Source organism: Opisthocomus hoazin, chromosome 2, assembly GCF_030867145.1.
Source record: "Opisthocomus hoazin isolate bOpiHoa1 chromosome 2, bOpiHoa1.hap1, whole genome shotgun sequence".
Lineage (NCBI taxonomy): Eukaryota > Metazoa > Chordata > Aves > Opisthocomiformes > Opisthocomidae > Opisthocomus > Opisthocomus hoazin.
This window is the reverse complement of record NC_134415.1, coordinates 90,551,892-90,571,697: the sequence shown is the minus strand read 5'-3', so window position 1 is coordinate 90,571,697 and position 19,806 is coordinate 90,551,892. Positions and strand designations below refer to the sequence as shown.

General features: G+C 41.8%; 1 protein-coding gene across 2 annotated transcripts; it reads left to right on the top strand.

Annotated features, from left to right (window-relative positions):
- The first annotated feature begins 742 nt into the window (after positions 1-742).
- On the top strand, positions 743-19,601 carry CFAP206 (cilia and flagella associated protein 206). 2 transcript variants are annotated; one of them, XM_009939013.2, is made up of 12 exons: positions 743-987; positions 2,673-2,756; positions 3,084-3,174; positions 4,203-4,391; positions 4,658-4,816; positions 5,740-5,948; positions 8,414-8,533; positions 11,054-11,252; positions 11,968-12,105; positions 14,161-14,354; positions 15,426-15,569; positions 18,622-19,601. In XM_009939013.2, exons 1-12 carry the CDS (start codon positions 880-882, stop codon positions 18,850-18,852), a joined length of 1,866 nt encoding a protein of 621 aa, XP_009937315.2. In that variant the 5' UTR covers positions 743-879; the 3' UTR covers positions 18,853-19,601. The 2 variants fall into 2 exon arrangements, with proteins under 2 accessions (XP_009937315.2, XP_075270518.1); XM_075414403.1 differs by lacking the exon at positions 4,203-4,391.
- Positions 19,602-19,806: the final 205 nt, after the last annotated feature.

The following is a 19,806-nucleotide window of genomic DNA, read 5'->3' as shown; positions in this document are numbered from 1 at the left end:
GCCCCTTCAAGTACTGGAAGACTGCTACAAGATCTCCCTGCAGCCTTCTCTTCTCCAGGCTGAACAGCCCCAACTCTCTCAGCCTTTCCTCACAGGAGCGGTGTTCCAGCCCTCTGATCATTTTGGTTGCCTTCCTCTGGACCCGCTCCAACAGCTCCATGTCTGTCCTGTGCTGAGGGCTCCAGAGCTGGATGGAGGACTCCAGGTGAGGTCTCACCAGAGCAGAGCAGAGGGGAAGAATCCCCTCCCTCACCCTGCCGGCCACGCTGCTTTTGATGCAGCCCAGGGTATTTCTGGTGCAACCAAAGTCAGCCTTCTGGGCTGCGAGCACATATATAAATGTGCACATATACATACACTTCTTTGTTTTGTATATGCATATACACGTTTATTTGTGTATATGTATACTCACATATTTCGGTATATATGTTTTGCTTACACCCATATATGCGTTTTGCCCATTCAGATACAGAGACATGAGTGTATACCCAGGTACGTGTACCTATGTGCGGTGTGTATGCCTGTTTACACACACACACACACATCTACGTTTCGCCTGTGCACAGGCACATACCTCCTGCACCCACCCGCTCCCACCCCGCTCCCCGCGGCGGGCCCTGCGGCGCGCCGGGCCGGGCCGGGCCGGGCCGCGTCCCCATGGCAACGGCCGCCGCGCGCCCGCCTGCGGGCCGCCCCCGCCCTCCGCCGCCGGCCGGGCCCGCGGCCTGGCGGGGCGGGCAGGTGAGGGAGGGAGGTTCCGCGGGCGGCGGGAGCAGCGGGGCCGAGGGGAGACCCTCAGCCGCCTGAGGAGAGGCGTTGGAAGGCGCACCCGAAGTCCTCAGTCAGCGTTAACCCCGTTGATGCGTGTGCGGGTCCGGCATGTCCTCCGACCAGGCCCAGGGCGTCATCAAGAAAATCGTCCGCGAAATCGGAGAAGAATGCGCCGCCCGGGGACAAACCGTTCCTGAAACCTTGGTGGCCTTCATGGTAAGCGCAAATTAAATGCCTAGCGTGTTATTGTTATCATGTTCTAATCACGTTCAAATTCTGTTGTGATCTGTAAAATATTAAGATAAATACGCATTGATAGCGTATAGATCAGAAGTTTCGAACCCAGGTGCCCATCGCTTGGCAGTTCAAACCAGTTTTAAGGCTTTCGTGAGTCAGGGGCTTAATTTTACATACGATGAAAAGTTCCCCCAAAGCCACTGGCTGGCACTGCTTGGACTGAATGATGCAAAGCGAGGACGTAAACCAAAGTCTTAAAAGTCAACAGACTTCCAACAGCAGCTCCATGGCGGCAGCCGAGGCTTTCAGGGGTGACTTGAACTTTGAAACATCTTGGTTACTGACAGCCCGCACTGGGAAGCTTTAAAGGGGCATTCAGTGGTATTCAGTGCGTGGTCCTAGAAACCCAAAACAGTATTTCATTCCTCTGATTGCTATCTGTGTGAGTATAAGGCCCTGAGAAGGTCCTGGGAACTCTGATCTCTGAAGGAGAGTTCTCCCTTAGTTTTTTTCTGCAGGCAGACAAACCATTTTTTTCCTTCTAAAGCGAAAATGAGAAGCGTTCCCAAGTTTTAATAGCCTTTCTTCCCACTCTCTCATAAATCAACAAAAAGGCGTGACGCATAGGTGAATGTTTATTGCAGCAGCTATATTTATTCTTCGACATTTACCTCTTCCCTCTGTTGTGATGAATCCTTTTATTTGTTTCTCTGTTTAGGCAGGGCCAGGTAGTATAGATGGGCTGAATATCTGAATGAGCGGGCTTGAATCCTACTTAAGCTAAAAACTAAATTGAATCAATCTCAGTGTTGTCCTTGGTAAACAACTATAAGTATCCTAAGAAACATTATACACTCTGGCATCTCCTCTTAGGAGACACAGCACTGCTGCAGAATGTAGTCCGATGGGGGTTGGACGAGATGACCCACAGCAGTCTCTTCTAACCCTGAACATTCTGTGATTCTGTGTGATGCTGTGATCTGCAAATCTGTGTCTGCAGAGAGATGGAGCTAGGTTCTTTCTTTATTGATGGTATAAGAACAGAATCAGCTCTTGATAAACTTGTATATGAATGTAAATGGTTCACAGCAGTACTGTTAGTCTGCCTTTTTTTTTCCTAAAGGTGACACCGTGGCTTTAAAAAATAAAAAAATAAAATGGGCTCAAAAGCAGCATTAATCAATTAAGCATGAAAATTTTCAGGGGCAAAAAACTTCCGCGTATGGCTGGCAAGATACCAGTTGCAAACACACACATATTTCTCTCTATGCAGAACACTATGAGTTTTTTATCCAAACGGTTAACATTTATACTGATGCATAAAACGCCATCCGAGAAGTCTATAAACAGCCATGATGGATTTTTATAAGATATTACTTAGAAAAATATTTTTCCAGGAGATTTTTAAAGCAGCTCTAATTAAGTACTTCTCTACAAAGTTTGCATCACAAATAGATCTTTTTTTTCACTAATGTCTGAGAACTGAGATTGAAACTGGCAATGTATGAAATGAAGTAACTTTGTTTCAGTATTGAAGATTGAATGGGAAAAAAGAATAGTGAAGAAGTATTGACTGCATCTGAGATTTTTCAGAAAATAAACAGTTGGTTGCAAACAGCGTATGTTGAGATACGAATTAATAGCTTTCTTTTGGCAATTTCTAGGTGAAAACTGTTGTTTTAGATCCAAGAAATGACTTTAATGTGGATCAAATCCTTGCGAAAAAAGATGTGCAAAATCTTATCCAGGTAATTCTGACATGATGTTGGGAGTCAGTACTTAGCTAAGACTCTAGCATTATTTGCTATCTGTTCTTGTAATTAAAATTTTATTTTGATACAAACACTTTCAGATTTTTAATGCTACTTTATTCCCACAGTTCTGTAGCTAAAGACTGGATTATGTGTTCCCTGGTGTTAACAAATGCCTTACACTTCATAGTGTTTGTAGTCTGTTGAGCAAATGATGGGGGGGGGATACTCTGCTGCTGATGTGAAACCTGTAGTGCAGTCACCATCAGTTCAGACGTTTTCCCTGTGATGGGAAAGAACTCACTTCCCCGTCTCTCTTCTTAGCTCTGTGTTGCCAGGCTGCTTGACACAACAAACCCATCCCTGAGCACAATTAAGATGCAAGTTTACTTTGATATGAACTATGCAAACCGAGGTAATTTCAATATAAATAAATGTTTTCGATGAGGTTGTTGATTCTGAGTTTAGCATTTAATATTTCTCTCTGTAGGGCTAATAATGATTCCTGTTAAATGACTGCTGGCAATAAAGCAAAATAAAAACCCCTGGAGCAATGTGCTGTGTAGAAGTATGGTGTTTCAGTATGGTTATAATAGGAAAAAAATGCATATTAGATTTGAGAGTACACTCATCTCATCCTGTCTGAGAGATTTACTGAATGTAATGTATTAGACCGCTTGAGAACAATTACGCTTTCGGGTGCAGTGGCTAGCTGCCTTCAGCGGGAAAAGCTTGCACTGCACCTGTGTATCTGAAAGACAGCCAGTACCCAGAACTGCACGCTTGTATCTGAAAGAAAGCTTGATGTTTTATCAGTATCCCTAATTGAGATGCGCAATCTTGAACAATCAGTTACATATTTAACATATTTAACATATTTAACATATTTAACATATTTAACTAAATATGTTTTGGTCTTGTCGGTGGTAACTTCCTTTGGTCTGAGAATGGGAACGTAGAAGAAAAATGACATGGGGGAGAATGTCTCTGCTGTCACTGTAACTTCAGATCTCAATGGGACAGTGAGGGCTGGCTGGGACACAGAAGACACATGAGGAGAGCAGACAAAAAATAAACATTTCTGTGCGGGGAGGTCATGTCATGCAAATGTTTTCTTGTTAGCATGAATTAAAACAAAAAATTAGCAAAACTAGAAAGCTGCTCCAAAGTGTTCTGGACTCAGTAAGCTCAGTAAGTCCAATAAGATTCTGAGATCCTGAGTATTGCTCAGATTTAGTCGTGTAACTTCAGGTGTGTATGAAATGTGTGTGTGTGTGTGTGTATGCGTGGTATGGTAGCTTGAACAGCTCTTCCACATATCAGATAACTTCAGAAAGTGCTTTAGAAAGCTTAAGTTGGTGCTCTGACTGTGGAAAATTATTGCACACTCTGCGTAAGCCAAATAATTTTAGACAACACTTTCTAACAATCCTGCTTTCCTAGCCGAATTAGTCAGTGAGCAGCACCGTGTTCTGGAGGGAAGGCTGGCTCCTGTAGTCAGAGATATCACAGATAGTCGTCCTCGTGTGCAAGAAGAAATGGAGAACGTGTATCGAAAGATCATTAGCTACGTGCTGCTGAGCTCTGGCCTGGGATCCCCAACGGATATTGAGGTTGTCAGGGAGGTAACAGGTCAGTAAACTCCCAGCTGTGAAATTCAGCTTTTCGTACTGAAAAATAAAATTTCACCTTCTCTTTGATGATCTTTCAATATAGATGCGGTAAGCTGTGATGAATGCTTACTACCCAAACTGTCACTGCTCAGCCTTGAAGTCTAAATTTGCCGTGGAGTTCCTACTTTTTGCCGTTGTTCAGGAGAGGGCATTTTTTCTTGTTTAATGATTTTCTTTTCTGTTCCCTCATATTGAGGGTTTTCTCACCCTTTGTAATGCTTCTAGCTGCCCTGCAGAGTGTATTCCCCCAGACAGAGATGATTACTTTCATCTCACTCAGTAAGAAGAACAAAGAGCAACAACTGAAAAATCTTGCCATGCTAGTCACAGGAATTCGGCTGTACAACAAGGAATGCAGGAAAGGAGGAAGCAGCATTGATGACTGTGAGTAGACAACTGCGTTTGGGCTGCGTATTCCTGATTAATTCTCCCTGGCCTTCTTCACTGAAGCGGCTCCAGTAATATCACATCTCTCTAGACAAACAGCTTTGACTCAGAGTCTGTAAACCTGAACGAAAAGTACATATTTGGCATTTAATTACAGGTTTCCATGTAGGCTACTATTTAGCTACGAGGGAATCCTATGCGGTTGATGTGGAAGGATTCTACGTATTAACTTCTTGCGCTAATTTAGCTCATGATAACTTTTCCCTGATCCCTTGCCATTAAGTGAATTAAATATGTAATGTTTGCCTTTAAAAGCACTTAATGAAAATCTTGAAAGGACACTGTCAGTCCAATTACAATTTTCAGTTGCATATGTGTAATGAGAAGTGATAAAAGCTGCTGGGACATTATCTGTATTCTGGGAACTTAGAATAACCTCTTCAGATTCTTAGCATGTTCTCAGAAATCTTTTGCATTTTGAATCCTCATCAGTGGAAATTTTTTTGTGAATATGCGTGTATTCCTGTAGCTCAGTGTGGAGACTTCTTTGTAAGACAGGTCTGCAGCCCAGTTTCAGAGGAAACTGAGAATTGAAAATTGTGCAGATTGCCTGAAGTCTCTCAGGAAGCCCATGTCAGTAGTATCAACTGAACTGCATCTACTATAAAGCAAGTTTTCTCACAGTCCTTGGCTTGACTGTGATATTTCCACACTCGTAATTCTGACTATTTGGGACTACTTGGCTAGTAAGATACAGTGGTTGAATCTTGTATGCGAGCATTTGCAAATGCATGAACATAAGGACAAAGTTCTGAAATTTTCTTGGAGGTCTGCTTTGCTCAAATACTGCACCATAATCTTTTGCTGATGATTTAAATAATTTTTTTTATATGTATCTCATATTTATTCTGTATAAACAGTGCCAGCCATTCTCAGTGAAACTATTCCGTCAGCTACACGGGCTGTCGATGAAGGTCTTAACACTTGCCATATGCTAGCCCACCAGTACACAGCTCTGTTGGAAGCCATGCAGGAGGACCAACACAGATATACACAGCTTAGTTCTTTTAAATTAAAAGAAGCACTGTTCAATGTGAGACAATATGAGGCCTTCCTTTGCATCCTTCTGGTGAGACACCATCATGTTGTATCCTGTGGGTTTTTATTGCACATGGAATGTGTTCAAGTTGCCTATTTGTACAGGACAGGAATATAAGAAAAATGATTCAGAAATAAATAAAATTTATCTTAATATATGAGAACCTACATCATTTGTCATGCTGAACTTAGTACGTAACTTGCTGAGTTTGGCTACTGTCAAGCAAAACACAAAATTACTTAAATCACAGAATCACAGAATCACAGAATAGTAGGGGTTGGAAGGGACCTCTGTGGGTCATCTAGTCCAACCCCCCTGCCGAAGCAGGGTCACCTACAGCAGGCCGCACAGGACCCCGTCCAGGCGGGTCTTGAATATCTCCAGAGAAGGAGACTCCACAACCTCCCTGGGCAGCCTGTTCCAGGGCTCCGTCACCCTCAGAGGGAAGAAGTTCTTCCTCATGTTCAGACGGAACTTCCTGTGCCTCAGTTTGTGCCCATTGCCCCTTGTCCTGTCACTGGGCACCACTGAAAAGAGCTTGGCCCCATCCTCCTGACACCCACCCTTCAGATATTTGTAGGCATTTATAAGGTCCCCTCGCAGCCTTCTCTTCTTCAGGCTGAACAAGCCCAGTTCCCTCAACCTCTCCTCGTAGGAGAGATGCTCCAGTCCCCTCACCATTCTCGTAGCCCTCCGCTGGACTCTCTCCAGTAGCTCTTCATCTTTCTTGAACTGGGGAGCCCAGAACTGGACACAGTACTCCAGATGAGGCCTCACCAGGGCAGTGTAGAGGGGAAGGAGAACCTCCCTCCTCCTGCTAGCCACACTCTTCTTGATGCACCCCAGGATCCCATTGGCTTTCTTGGCAGCCAGGGCACACTGCTGGCTCATGGTTAACCTGTCGTCCACCAGGACACCCAGGTCCCTCTCCGCAGAGCTGCTCTCCAGCAGGTCCACCCCAAGCCTGTACTGGTGCATGAGGTTGTTCCTCCCCAGGTGCAGGACCCTGCACTTGCCCTTGTTGAACCTCATCAGGTTCCTCTCTGCCCAGCTTTCCAGCCTATCCAGGTCACCCTGAATGGCAGCACAGCCTTCTGGTGTATCTACCACACCTCCCAGTTTGGTGTCGTCAGCAAACTTGCTGAGGGTACATGCTAACTCTTCATCCAGGTCGTTGATGAAGAAGTTAAACAAGACTGGGCCCAGTACTGACCCCTGAGGGACACCACTTGTCACCAGCCTCCAACTAGACTCAGCGCCGCTGATGACAACCCTCTGAGTTCTGCCATTCAGCCAGTTCTCTATCCACTTCACCGACCACTCATCCCGCCCACACTTCCTGAGCTTCCCTAGGAGGATATCATGGGAGACTGTGTCGAAAGCCTTGCTGAAGTCTAGGTAGACAACATCCACGGCTCTCCCTTCGTCTACCCAGCCAGTCATGTCATCGTAGAAAGCTATCAGATTGGTCAGGCATGATTTCCCTTTGGTGAATCCATGCTGATTACTCCTGATAACCTTCTTTTCTTCCACTTGCTTCATGATGGCCTCCAGGATAAGCTGCTCCATCACCTTTCCCGGGATGGAGGTGAGGCTGACCGGCCTGTAGTTCCCTGGGTCCTCCTTCTTGCCCTTTTTGAAGATTGGAGTGACATTGGCCTTTCTCCAGTCCTCGGACACCTCTCCTGTCCTCCAGGACCTCTCAAAGATGATGGAGAGTGGCTCAGCAATGACATCCGCCAGCTCCCTCAGCACTCGTGGGTGCATTCCATCGGGGCCCATGGATTTGTGGACGTCCAGATTGCTTAAGCGATCCCTCACACAGTCCTCCTCGACCAAGGGAAAGTCGTCCTCTTTGTAGGCTTTGTTTGCTGCAGTGTGACTGTGCTTCCATTTAATTTCTGGAGGTTTCCTTTTTTTTTTGGTTTAATTTCATTAGCAAAGGCCTGAAAAAGTAGGACTTTTTTCCTGTTTGCATATTGATAGTCACTCTGCCCCAAAAGGCATGAGGGAAAAAATCTTCTTGTTCAATGCAGAAATCACCTCAGCTTTAGTCTGCAGACATCCCCAACACACATGGAGTCATCAGAAGTCTTTGAACATACAACTTCATACAACTTTAAATTCTTGAAACTTGTTTTGTTTATGAAGATCTTTTAATTTGTCTTTTGAGAAACTGCACAGTTTTATGAGTTTTTCCTGTAAAGCTTGGAAAAATATTTGTCTTTTCATTTTTTTTCCTGTTCTTTTCATTATAAAAATGTAGAGGTTTTCTGTAAAGATTCCAAGTGTAAGTTTGAGAGAAGCACCTGGTTTTACACCTGACCACTTAAGGACAAATGTATTTTGTAGAAAGCTCCATAAAACAGTTGTCTGAAAATAGTTGAATAAAGAGATCCGAGTAAATACTTATTACTAAACACTTGATTTTTTGGCTGTCATACTTCTTATGTCTGAGTTCTGTTCTTACTGTCTGAAGTAATTTCTCTTTCCAGTCTGATGCAATTACAAGTGCTCAAGAAGTTGAAAAGACGAATGTGCAGTTTGTAGCAACAATGGAGCAGCTGAAAAACACAGTGCAGAATAAGGTTTCCATAGATACCAAAGAAGTTTTTGTAAGTATTTTGAATGGAAAACCTATTTCTTCTTAATTATAAGAAATAACTAGAATATTGCAAAATACTTTGTGTATATTTTTGTATAGTTTTTGTTAAGAAAGAGGCTACATTGTTTTCTATTATAACAGCATCTGTGATTTTTGAAGGGGCAACTAAACTAGAAGACTTTATCTCCAGGTAAAAGTGAAGCAAGGTACAAAGAGGGGCAGAAAAAATTAAGTGGTATTTTATTCTAGGTGTCTTGAGTCCTTTGTTGGTATTTGTAGATTTGCAGTGATATTTTCCTGGTTTGTGTAAACATTCTCCTGTTCCTTGCAGAAATAGTAAGAACACAATGATGACAGAAAACAGCACATCAGAGTGTGATTCTCTTAAAGTCCTTTCAGATAGCAGTTCCTGTAATTACAGTATGACTCCTTGAGATCATTTTTCTGAAGAAATCAGGTTTCTGTGATGGGGGTTTCAGCCTCTTACCCCTCCCAGTAGCTGCTGAACCTGTTGGCCGGTTTCAGTCCAATTTGTCAGTCCGGAGACCTCAAAACGTGTCATTTTTTTCAACTTTTGTGAAAAACAAGTAACTAGAGGGATAGACTTAGAGCCCTCCTAAGACCAAGCCCGAAACGGGAGTGCCACAATGACCTGCTCGTTTGTGTGCGCTCTGGCCAGTGAGCAGCCATGTCCCTCTGCGCCGCAGATGTTCTGTCCTGCTTCACCCTTCGTTGGGAGCTGCAGGACGTGGGAGGGAGGTGCTGGAGGAAGAGGGAAGAGTGATGCGAACTGCAGGTATTGTGAAGGAGGGTGCTCAGTGACCCTGTGAAAACCTGGGATTGTTATGATGGCATGGTGTGAAGGAGATGGGAGAGAAATATGTCAGAAACCAGCTTCATTTAATGTGCTTTTCATGGAAGAGCTCATTATTTTGTGTGGTATGTCTGTCATTTTAACTCCTTGTAGTTAGCTGTTGAACTAGCATGCAGTTCATACATAGGTTATATCTCATCCTTCTAAACAAATAATTAGAAAGCAAAATAAAGTCTACTGTGGAGGAGAGAGGAAGGAACATCATGCCCCCCCGACCTACTCAGGGTATTTTTTAGACTTCTCATAAGGGTATCTGAGCTGGAAGCTCATGGGAACGGCACTTTAACTGAAGTACATCTCAGATGTGAGCTGATGCTTCAGTTTATATGTGCTTGTGATTTTATAAGCCAGATGTTCTCGTTTGGAGAACATTTTCCCCTCTTGTCCAGCTGCTCAAAGCAGTTTTTTCTGGTCTTCTATATCTTCATGGGGCTTAAGTGACTGATACACATGCTACCCTTTTCCTTAGACCTGTCTGCTGTTGTCTGCTCCCTTCCCAGATTTTCTTCTCTCTTCACGTTGGTTAGTTGTTTTTTCTTCTTGCTGAAGACAGAATATGTAATGTCTTTTGATTTCAGGTCTTTTGTAGGTAAAGATTTCTCTATTAACATACCACATAAACAGTTCTTCTTGTCTTCATCTAGTGGCTGAGAAGCTGAATCCTCTACAAATGTAGAGAAGCAGGGCATTCTGCCTTTTAAAAAGCGTAGGATTAAGGCTGTATTTGCAGTAGATGTTTGTTTTAGGAAACATAGTAGATTTCTTTAATATTCTTTGTTTATTCTAGTAAGAATGATTTTGGTCTTGCTGCCCTTCCTTTGTTTTCTTCCATTTTTATTACTGTAACATTTCCACAGCGTTAGTGATGCTGATGAATTCCATAGCTGACTCTGCTGGCTGCTCTTGTAATAATGTTGTTAACGTGCATAAAAGAGAACGTTGTTAGTGGGCATTGCGGATTTGTTGAATCTGTTCCCATAAATGCTCTGTGTGTTTAGATGCGACAAGGTGCATTTTATGTCACTGTCGTTGAAATCAGCATTTATACTCAAAGCTCGTAGGCCTCTTCGGTATGTGCGTACACCTGTGTGTCAGCATCGCTGCTGGGAGTGGCAGCTTCCAGTTTTGTCCTGAACTCTGTACCAGAGACGCTTGTGCCCCACTAATTTGACACACGTGGTGGCCTGGGGGCTGTGGTACCACGTCACTCTGGAAGCAGGGCAGGCAAAATAACAAAACTTGATAGTTTGTACATGTAGGTGTGGTTGTACTTCATTTAGTAGTTGACCCAGGTGCATTTCTTCTGGTCCTTCTTATTCCTGTACACCTTATTTTCAGTTATAAAACTGTATTGCCAGTGAAGCACTCAATTCCAAGCATGGTTTCAGAGTAACATATTTGGGAAAGACTTTGGAGCAAAACGCAGAAAAGCACCGTTCTGGCCTGTGGGCCCACATGCTGGATGTACGTGCTTTGGGCATACGTGATGAGAGCTCCTCTTACAACACCCTGGAGTTCCCCTGGAATTTCGGGATGCTGGAGGCCTTGGAGATCAGCCCGGCTTTGTTGATAGCAGGGATCATTGTGCACAGCACTGGGGTTACACTGCAGGCATAAAACAAATCTGGATTTCAGATACTTTTCTTTATTTTCTAGCCTCTCTTTGTTGCACTTTCTAACCTCTGGACCAGCTTTCAGGATGAGATACTGCTGCTAAGCTTCCTCACAAATATGACGAACAATCTACAACAGTTCTCGGAAATCCAATCACAGCTTTTTCCTGAGGAAGTGCTAACATCTCTTCTGGAAGGAGTGGCCGTGAAAAGTGATGAGGAAAGGTTAAGAGAAACCATGGGTACTGAAAGTTGTTACTTTTTCGTCTTCCTTCATTTTCCAAGATTTTTTAGTTTGAATTTTCTTTACAGAAGGTGCCACACATTGATTTTTTAATAATCAGAATTTGCACAGTAAATTAAAATGAGTCTTGTAGTGTGTGGATTTATTTTGCATGTAATGTAGTTTGGGCTTTTATTTTCATATGTCAAATTAAAATACAGCTACTAGATACAAACATACCTTATAAAAATGGCAGAATGACCAGGGAAGCATATTTCTTTTTTTTTTTTTTTAAATTTCTTAAATTTCTTTGTGTCTTTTTGTACCTTTCAGAATTTCTGAAATGGAGGGGGGAATAAAAAAGCTAATTTAACAGGGCTTTGGTCACCAGAAGTATTTGTTTGTAAGATGGTATCCCTAGTAACCAACTTATACTCCAGGGGATTTGCAATGCTTGAGTGGGTGAAAACAAAATAGAAGAATAAGATATCACCTTCCTGTTGTTGTCCCCTGTTCCCAAAGAAAACTAATGCTACTAAAGAAGGCTCCTGCAGGACTGATTTTGCAGTAGTATCTCACTTACCACAGGGCTAAAGTTTGGCTTTTGGGATCTTGGCACTGCAGCTCGTCCTGTGAAGACCAGAGTAATCCGGTCATGCTGTAACATTATTGTATTTTAAACATCTGAAATGTTTTTGTTACTGAAGTCCTTCCTTTGTTAAACCTTTTCTTAGGAACCAGAGTGAATGTTTCTGATTTCAAGAACCAAGAATGGCTTTTTCCAGAGACTACTGATAATTTTGATCAATTGCTAATCCAGTACCATGGTTTCTGTGCACATGCAATTGGTGTGAAAGGCCTCACCCTCCCAGGTATGCTTTGGAGTTCGGTCTTTTCCATAATTTACATGTGCACAAGTACTAGGGAAAATGTACAGACGTGTTCTGAATGCATCCTCTTATGTCAAAGCTGGAGTGCTGTAATTTCATGTTTGTAATTTTCACCCCAGATAACTTGTTTCCCCTGTTGAAGTAATTTTCTTTTAAAAATACGCAAATAAACTGCCCTAAATAGAAGGTAGGAGGGCTTCAAGACAAAGCAGGCCAGAGCAAGCAGAGGCAGAAATGCGATGGGATGGATAAATGTTTCTTCCTGCTGTGTGTGTCTCTGTATAACCTACACTGCAGCTGAAAGCAGGTTTGTTTACCGTTGTTAATGTGTTGTAACACAGCCACAGGAAAACGGTCATTCCTTCTATTCTGTGTAACTGTGTGTTGCAAACATACCCATTCATGCCTACATCATATGGGTTTTTAAATAGTTGTTACAAAGCACTAAAAATCTTCTCTGAAAAGGATGCAAAAGTGCACTTGATTAAGTCAACTAATCATAGGAAATTTTTTGGTTTCTTCTAGGGTTGTGTGTCTTGAAAGCAAGCCTTATTTCAGCTACCCCATCAGTTCATGCTTTCTGTTTCCCTATCCTTCATAGAACCTATCCATACAGAATTTTTTTAAACCTACAGGAGACTGGGAAAAATATTGCCATTACTTGGCAGTATCAAAAAATAGATATTGTAATGGCAGTGTAAATTACTTAGTATTGCATATGAGAACAACTGTCCTGGGTTGGGCTGAAGGTCACTCTAGCCCTGTATCTGATTTCTGGACGTGGACAGTCATGAACACTTCAAGATTATGAGAAATCAAGTAGGAATGATCTTTCCTTAATTATATCCTTACCTGTTCTACCAGTTAGTGGTTATGGGATTTCCTCAGATAAATGCTGAGTCTGTAAACTTCTGTTGAATAATCCTTGACAGAGGTTTTTCATTTGTCTAATTGCTTTTTGATTCCGTTTAGAGTTTGCCACAGGATATTCTTATTGTCAAGACTCCCACAATTATAATTATATATCGTATGAAAAGGTATCCCTTTTTGAGATGGTTTTAAACTCTGGCTTGATAATTTCATCAAAGACCTGATAATCTTCCTATTAGGAAAATTAGCAAATAGTAATTTTATATTGCGCACAATTCATGGTTTTATAACCCCGTATCATATTATTTCTTTTCAGTTGCTTCTTTTTAATGCTGAAAAGGCCTCTTTCTTTAACCCCTCCTTCTGCGAAAGGTATTCCAAGCTTCTGATCAGTCCCAACTCCCTTCATTTTACTTCTTCTTATTCTGTCATGTTGGAACAAAATGTAGTATTACAAATGTAGCATATAGGTTGTTATAATGCTTTTTTTCTTCTCCCTTTCTGCTTGCATCCTAATAATTCCTGACATTCTTTTTGCTTTTTTGATTGCCACTGAGTAGCGCCATTTAGTATTTTCAAGGCACTGCCTATGATGATTCTAGGTCTTTCCTGGGCAATGACAGCTAAAGCAGAGCCTGCCACTGTCGTCGTGCTTTCCTCTATAAGTTATTTGGCCTTTACTGACATTTCATTTTCTCTGTCAAGTTATTGTCCAGCTTCTCAGCTGCTTCATCTGCTTCTTCAGTTAATGTCAGTGTTACGCCCTTTGGTATAAATGACTGCTGATCCGCAGTCAAATATTTGCTGGGGATTACAGGGGAAACATTTGTGGGTATGGGCTGTTTTCTTACGCCTTTGCTAAGGGTGTTTTATCTGTCGTTTTTCTGACAGACATGCACTGAGGCATGCTGGGTGTGAACTGATCAAAAGCAGCTGTACTGACCTAACAAAATAGACTTTCTTGTATTTAACAAAGCTTACTTTCAGGGATTTCTTCTGATTTCAGAAAAAATTTCAGATTTTCCTTTTTCAGTAAAAAAGGAAGTGAAACTGACTTGAGGGAAACACAGAACCTTGATTACAAATTTTTTTTTGTTTCAGTATCATACTGTTCATGATTTTATTTTGTGGGGTTTGTTTTGGCTTTGTTTTTTTTTTTTTTTTTAGGAAATCCTGCTATTGGCATTTTGAAGCACAAGGAGAGATGTTATGTTTTCAGTTCCAGAGAAGCGGCATACATCTTTGCTCAAGATCCAGAAAAGTTCATTCAGCTGAATGTAGAAAAAGCAAAAGAGCATGCAGAGCTAATTCAGCTGCTTGAGCTTCGTCATCAGTTTGAATACCTTGATTCGTGTGCACAGGTACACATTGCCCATGTGTCTTGCACCAACAGCTGTTGGGTCACTGGTCGATCTGCCCTTTCTAGGACGTAAAGAGAACAGATGATACCCATCTTTAGGCAAGAAGTATAATCATCTGCCTATCATACAGAATGTCTGAAGGTCCATCTTGTCCAGGTCTTCAGGGTGTTCGTAAGAAACATTTTCCCTTAATGTTGTTCTCACCTTACCTCTTCACAGGAGTATCTGTAGAGCCAAAGGATTGTGGCAGCGATAAAAGCTGTTTGTCCTTAGCCTAGGAAGATCATAGGATCATAGGATGGTTTGGGTTGTGTCAGATGTTTCTTTTCCTCATTTTTGCAAAAGTAGCTTAGAGGAACAGTAAATAAATGCAATAGAAGATAAGCCAGATATCGTATTAACTGGAGCGTTAGCTTAGCAGTTCATCAGTATGTGCTGGACGAGGGTGTAGTGATACCTGGGGACAGGAGGTACGGAATATATTACAAAATAAAAGGGGACATTCATAATGAACGCAACAGTGCTACTATGTGAAATCCAAAGGCTTGATTTGGGTTCACAGACATTCTCTGTGATCCATTGTGAATTCTAGGTGCCTAGCAATGGAAAGAATGCAGTCTTGAACTGGCCCTTGGTGAGAAAGGTATAGTTCATATCCCAGCTCTGGCAGAGATGTAAGCACTTGTCTTAATTGTGATTTGTGATTTTTAGTCCATTCATAAAGACAAACTGAGGTGCCTGCTTCATAAAATATTGCGGGGAGACACCTCTTTTTACCAAAATCCAATGATTAAGCTCTCACTCGGGATGTGGGAGTCTGAAATTCACCTGTGGCCTCTGCCTAAAGGGTTTTCTGTCAGAAATTAAATCCATCAAGTACGTAATGGTTTCTTCTTTTTAGTGGGGGCAGAGGGAACAAAAATAACATGAATGTAAAAATCATTATCCACTTGTGGTTTGCAGGTTTCTATTTGCTTTTAAAAAGCAGCATATCCATATGCTATTTTTCTTAGATGTCTGTATGCTTCTCATTAATGCCTTGCTTGATTTTGGTGGGTTTTTTTCATTCAGGCCAGAAAGGCAGACAAATGTTTGACGAAACCAACCACAAAATGTGACAGCAGTGCTCAGACTGATACTCATATCTTGCCTCCAACTATTGTGACATCCTATGAATGGAATGAATGGGAACTGAGAAGAAAAGCTATAAAATTGGTTTGTATTGTTATTACCAAATTTTCGTTGTTGGACAACAAAGTTCAGAATAAATTATGGCAAACTTTAGTTCCTTGCAACATAAATTTCACCTTATTCGAAGATGCACACTTCCATTACAACTGCCTCAATATTTTTTTTCCAGGTATTTTCTCTAATTTTTTCTAGACTTTCTTATTCTCCCTCTTTTTCCATATTTCTCCCCAGGTTTCTGAGCAGTGCTTCCACTGCTAACTCTATTCAGTCCAAATTTTTCAGTGGCCTTCTTTAAGTAATACATTTGTTGATTGGCACTGAATTTTAAAGTTATTTCTCTACACTCAAATAAATTTAATAGGTTGAAGGTATTGCTATATGTTTATCTATGTAAAAAGGAAGCAAGGGTTGCAGGAAGGTTTGGGTCAGGCAAAACTTTATTTCAAATTGAGGAATTTATATTAATATTCATCACCATCAAGTAAGAGGAGGAAAAATGTACTAACTGGCAGACAGAATGGTTAGGAATACCTTTGGACGTGTCTGACCCTGCAGAAGCTTGCTTTGAACTAACTTACCCATCCTTGAAAGGCAGCAAAGCATGAGGCTTTATATTTCTTTTTTTCTTTTGTTTTTTTTTGACATAATGAAATACTTTTCATTTTATCCTGATTCTTCAAGTTTCCTAAAACCAATTCTGCTTTTATTTGGGAAAAAAATAATCCCTCTTTCATGTAGGACCAATCCGGAGAGGAAAGAAACAGAGCAAGTAGGTGTTGCGTTGTGTGTATAACCCAAAGGAAATGTTTGTTACATTGTCATGTTGATAGATCACAATCATATTCTGATGGATTGGAAATCACAGCCTGTCCACAGAAGGCTGTCCACATACAACTTTCAAAGTAAGAGCATATATGTTAAAAGCTTCTTTCTAGGGTTTGCCAGCACACGCAGTAGTCAAGGTATAGCACCTGATTTTCGCAATTCAGTCAAAACGAACTTTTGAGTACAGGGAATATTGAAGTTACCAGTATCAGCTGCACACAGAGTCCTGCAGGGCTGATTATTTTTTTCTGTGAACAGACGCAGTGTGGAGGCCTGTGGTCTGCTGTGCAGCCTGTTTCCTTTCTCTTGTTCTTTTTGCCATGAAATCTCCAACGTTATAAAAGGAACCCAAAACTTTGGACTGAGAAGTCTTGCCAGTGTTAACAGGCTTATAAAGGATTCTAAGTAATAGTTGTTACTGAGGTCTATAAAGAAGCCAATTAGGTTTACAACACGCCTAGCTAAAAGCCTCTTTTGCATCTGTAATGGACAAAAGTACATAAATAAAGGTAAGATGCGGTCAGTGGTTTAGCTTTAGCATAAGCAAACGTGGATGTTTTCCAATAGCTGAGCATGAAGACCATTCACAAGCAAATTTGTAGCTCGTTAGTTTGAAATATTTCAAGGAAGTACTTTAAAGTACTAAGAGTGTTTTAGCCTCAGCTGTCCATGTGGGATATTAGCGGTGCTGAGTTGAAACAAAAAATTGCAGAAGCATGCAAAAGTGTTTTGTCTGCAGTGACTATGCTGAATTTGTAATATGGAGGTGATACAACATTTAGAAATCAAAGTGCTAAAATAACAGAAATAACTTACCAATGCATCTGTGAGTTTGATACTTTAGGGGAGCATTGGACATACTTGCGGGTTTTGTTATAGGATGAGCTCAGATGCCTTGGGGTTTTTTTCTGTTGTTCATACTTAGCCAGAAAACTTGCATTGATATGAAGTGTTAAAATATGATTTTGATAGAATACTTGTTTGATGTTAGAAGTAAAATTTTTGGCTCACATTTGTTTCGCAGTGCAAGCATAGTTCCTTGCAATAGCATTCGTTCAGTTCTCAAGAGGGATAAACTTAACAAAGAAACAGTACCTCATGCCTGCTCTGGTTTTAATTGTCAGCAACACCCTAAAATACAGTCTTTCCTTCCATGCCACCTCTTCTGTAAATTCCTTATTGTTCTTTTCTGTGTTTTCCACAATGACACTGTGCATAACATTCAGTTGTAGATTAAGATACCAAAATGTGTCTACATATAGGTGCTTCAACTTCTGTTCCAGCTGAGAGAGACCTCACTAGGGGAGTCTGGAGAGCGTTTTGGCTCACCCTGGTACAAACAAGCACCCAGTTTGGCCAACTTAATCACTCCCCAGCTTCCACTGACTCCCGCCTCTGCTGACTGGACTGGACTCCAGGGACCTTCTCACTTAAATGTGGGGGTCTGGATCCCACCACGAGACTGGATTTTGCATATTTCGATGACAACATTATGTCATGTGATTTCCAGTGTTTTACATCATTGCTGACACAGAAGGCTCAGTGGAATAAGGAACGTTTTGTTGTTTCGAGTGCTGACTTTGTAATATCAACACTTTGCGAGAAGTGGTTTTGTTGTTTCTGTGATTAAACAGAGCTTTAATCATAAATTACGTCAACTTTTGCCCCTTGCCAAGGGGTTAATGAGCAAAGTCTCAAAAGAAGGCATTTTTTCCCTTTTAACTGACACTTTGTGACACCAGCCCCCAAACCTTGTCACATTTGGTAGAAACCAGGCAAAGACTTGATCTTGTAGCTGAGTTATCTGCAAGATTGAGGATCGTCAAACTGGTTTTAGGTTGCCCAAAGAGATTTATCCAAGCCTGCCATCCCGTTCAGTGTGCTGTCAGGCCGATTGAAATTAATTGGAAGCAGTGGAAGAGCTTACCGTAAAAACAACATTTTGTTCTCACAAAACAAAGGTTTCAGCGTTGAACAAAGAGTTGAAGCACAATGGCCAAAGGAAAATACGAAAGCAGTAAGAAGCTGACTTAAAACCGTGTGGGCTACTTCCAGTGCTGTTCACAGATCCTGTTAGCGCAGGAGTTACCCAATCCCAGCAGCGACTGTTTGTTGACAGCAGGGTGACGTGGGCCGTGGTCCAGGTCTGTAAAGCCCATAGATCTAAAATACACAAACGCATCTATGCACGCACTAGTGTTAAAATGTTCAAACAAAAATTTGCTTAATCTGGTTCTTTGTGTGTCTTTAGGCCAATTTGCGCCGCAGATTAACTCATGCCATGCAGACTGATCTCAGCCATATGAGAAGAGAGAGCTCCACCCAGGTGTACTTGCCAAGAGATGTCAGCACCCAGACGAAGCGTGACAGCTCAAGCAACGTACCCAGACCACAGATTTTCCTGGAAGGTCTCCGAGGAGGATCATCTCCTGCTACTCATATGGTCAAAGTGGACTTAACAAGAGCAGTAGATGAAACCTAGGTGAAAATGAGAAACCTGAAGATACATATTGAATGTACACATAAAAATCTCTGCATAGATCTGAATTAAGATACAAGATGTTTTACTGTGTCTGTCGATTCCAGGAGCAGTCGGTTTAGTTCGTTTACCATATCTGTTGGGGCTGCTGACTGGCATTAAGCGATAGAAATTACAGCCCAGCTAGTATTTCTGTTTGTGAAAACCCGAACCATTTGAGCTTTAAGATGAGTCATCTTCTCAAATGGAAGTAGGGGGTGCTTTAAAACAGAGGTGCTTTTTACAGCAACAGAAGAGAGCTCCCCAAGTTAGTGTCTGCAGAATGTCCGGGTGCGCAGCTGTGACTGCACAGGGTGCGCTCAGGTTTCTCGGTCTCTTTTTTGGTCAGGTGCAGCACGGTGCATTGTGCTTTCCTGGGTCATTGCTACAAAACCTTGTGATAATCAACCTCGAAGATTCAAGCTGCTGGGTCATTTTTCCATGGCATCGTGCAGGGTGGCATTCTTTTCTCATTTAGCTGTCTCCAAGGCCTCGCTTTTTAAAGTTACACAACTGGGACAAATCCACAAAGCATTACACAAAGAAGGTGACCAGGAGAGGAGCACAAAGAAAGTTAAAGTAGCTTCCCCTAGGTGATTTATTCTTTTGAGAAGAACTAATCAGTAGCAGCCAGATGTGCTGGCCCTCCATGTTTTTCAGCGGTGAGCTGGCGTTGCTTTTTAGAGTTGTTAATAAAAACCTGAACGCTGTTACCAGCCGCAGTGTTTCTATTCTGAGAAAACACCCTGTTGCTGCTTAACGAAACACTTTTTGTTGCTGTCATCTCCAGGTGTTCTTACCATCCTTCGCTTTGAACCTTTTGTTACAGCTCTTACTCTGAACTGACAAAGTGGTGTTTTAAGAACCCATAAATACATTTATTTAGAAGAAAGCTGTTGAGTGACAATCCTGATGAGC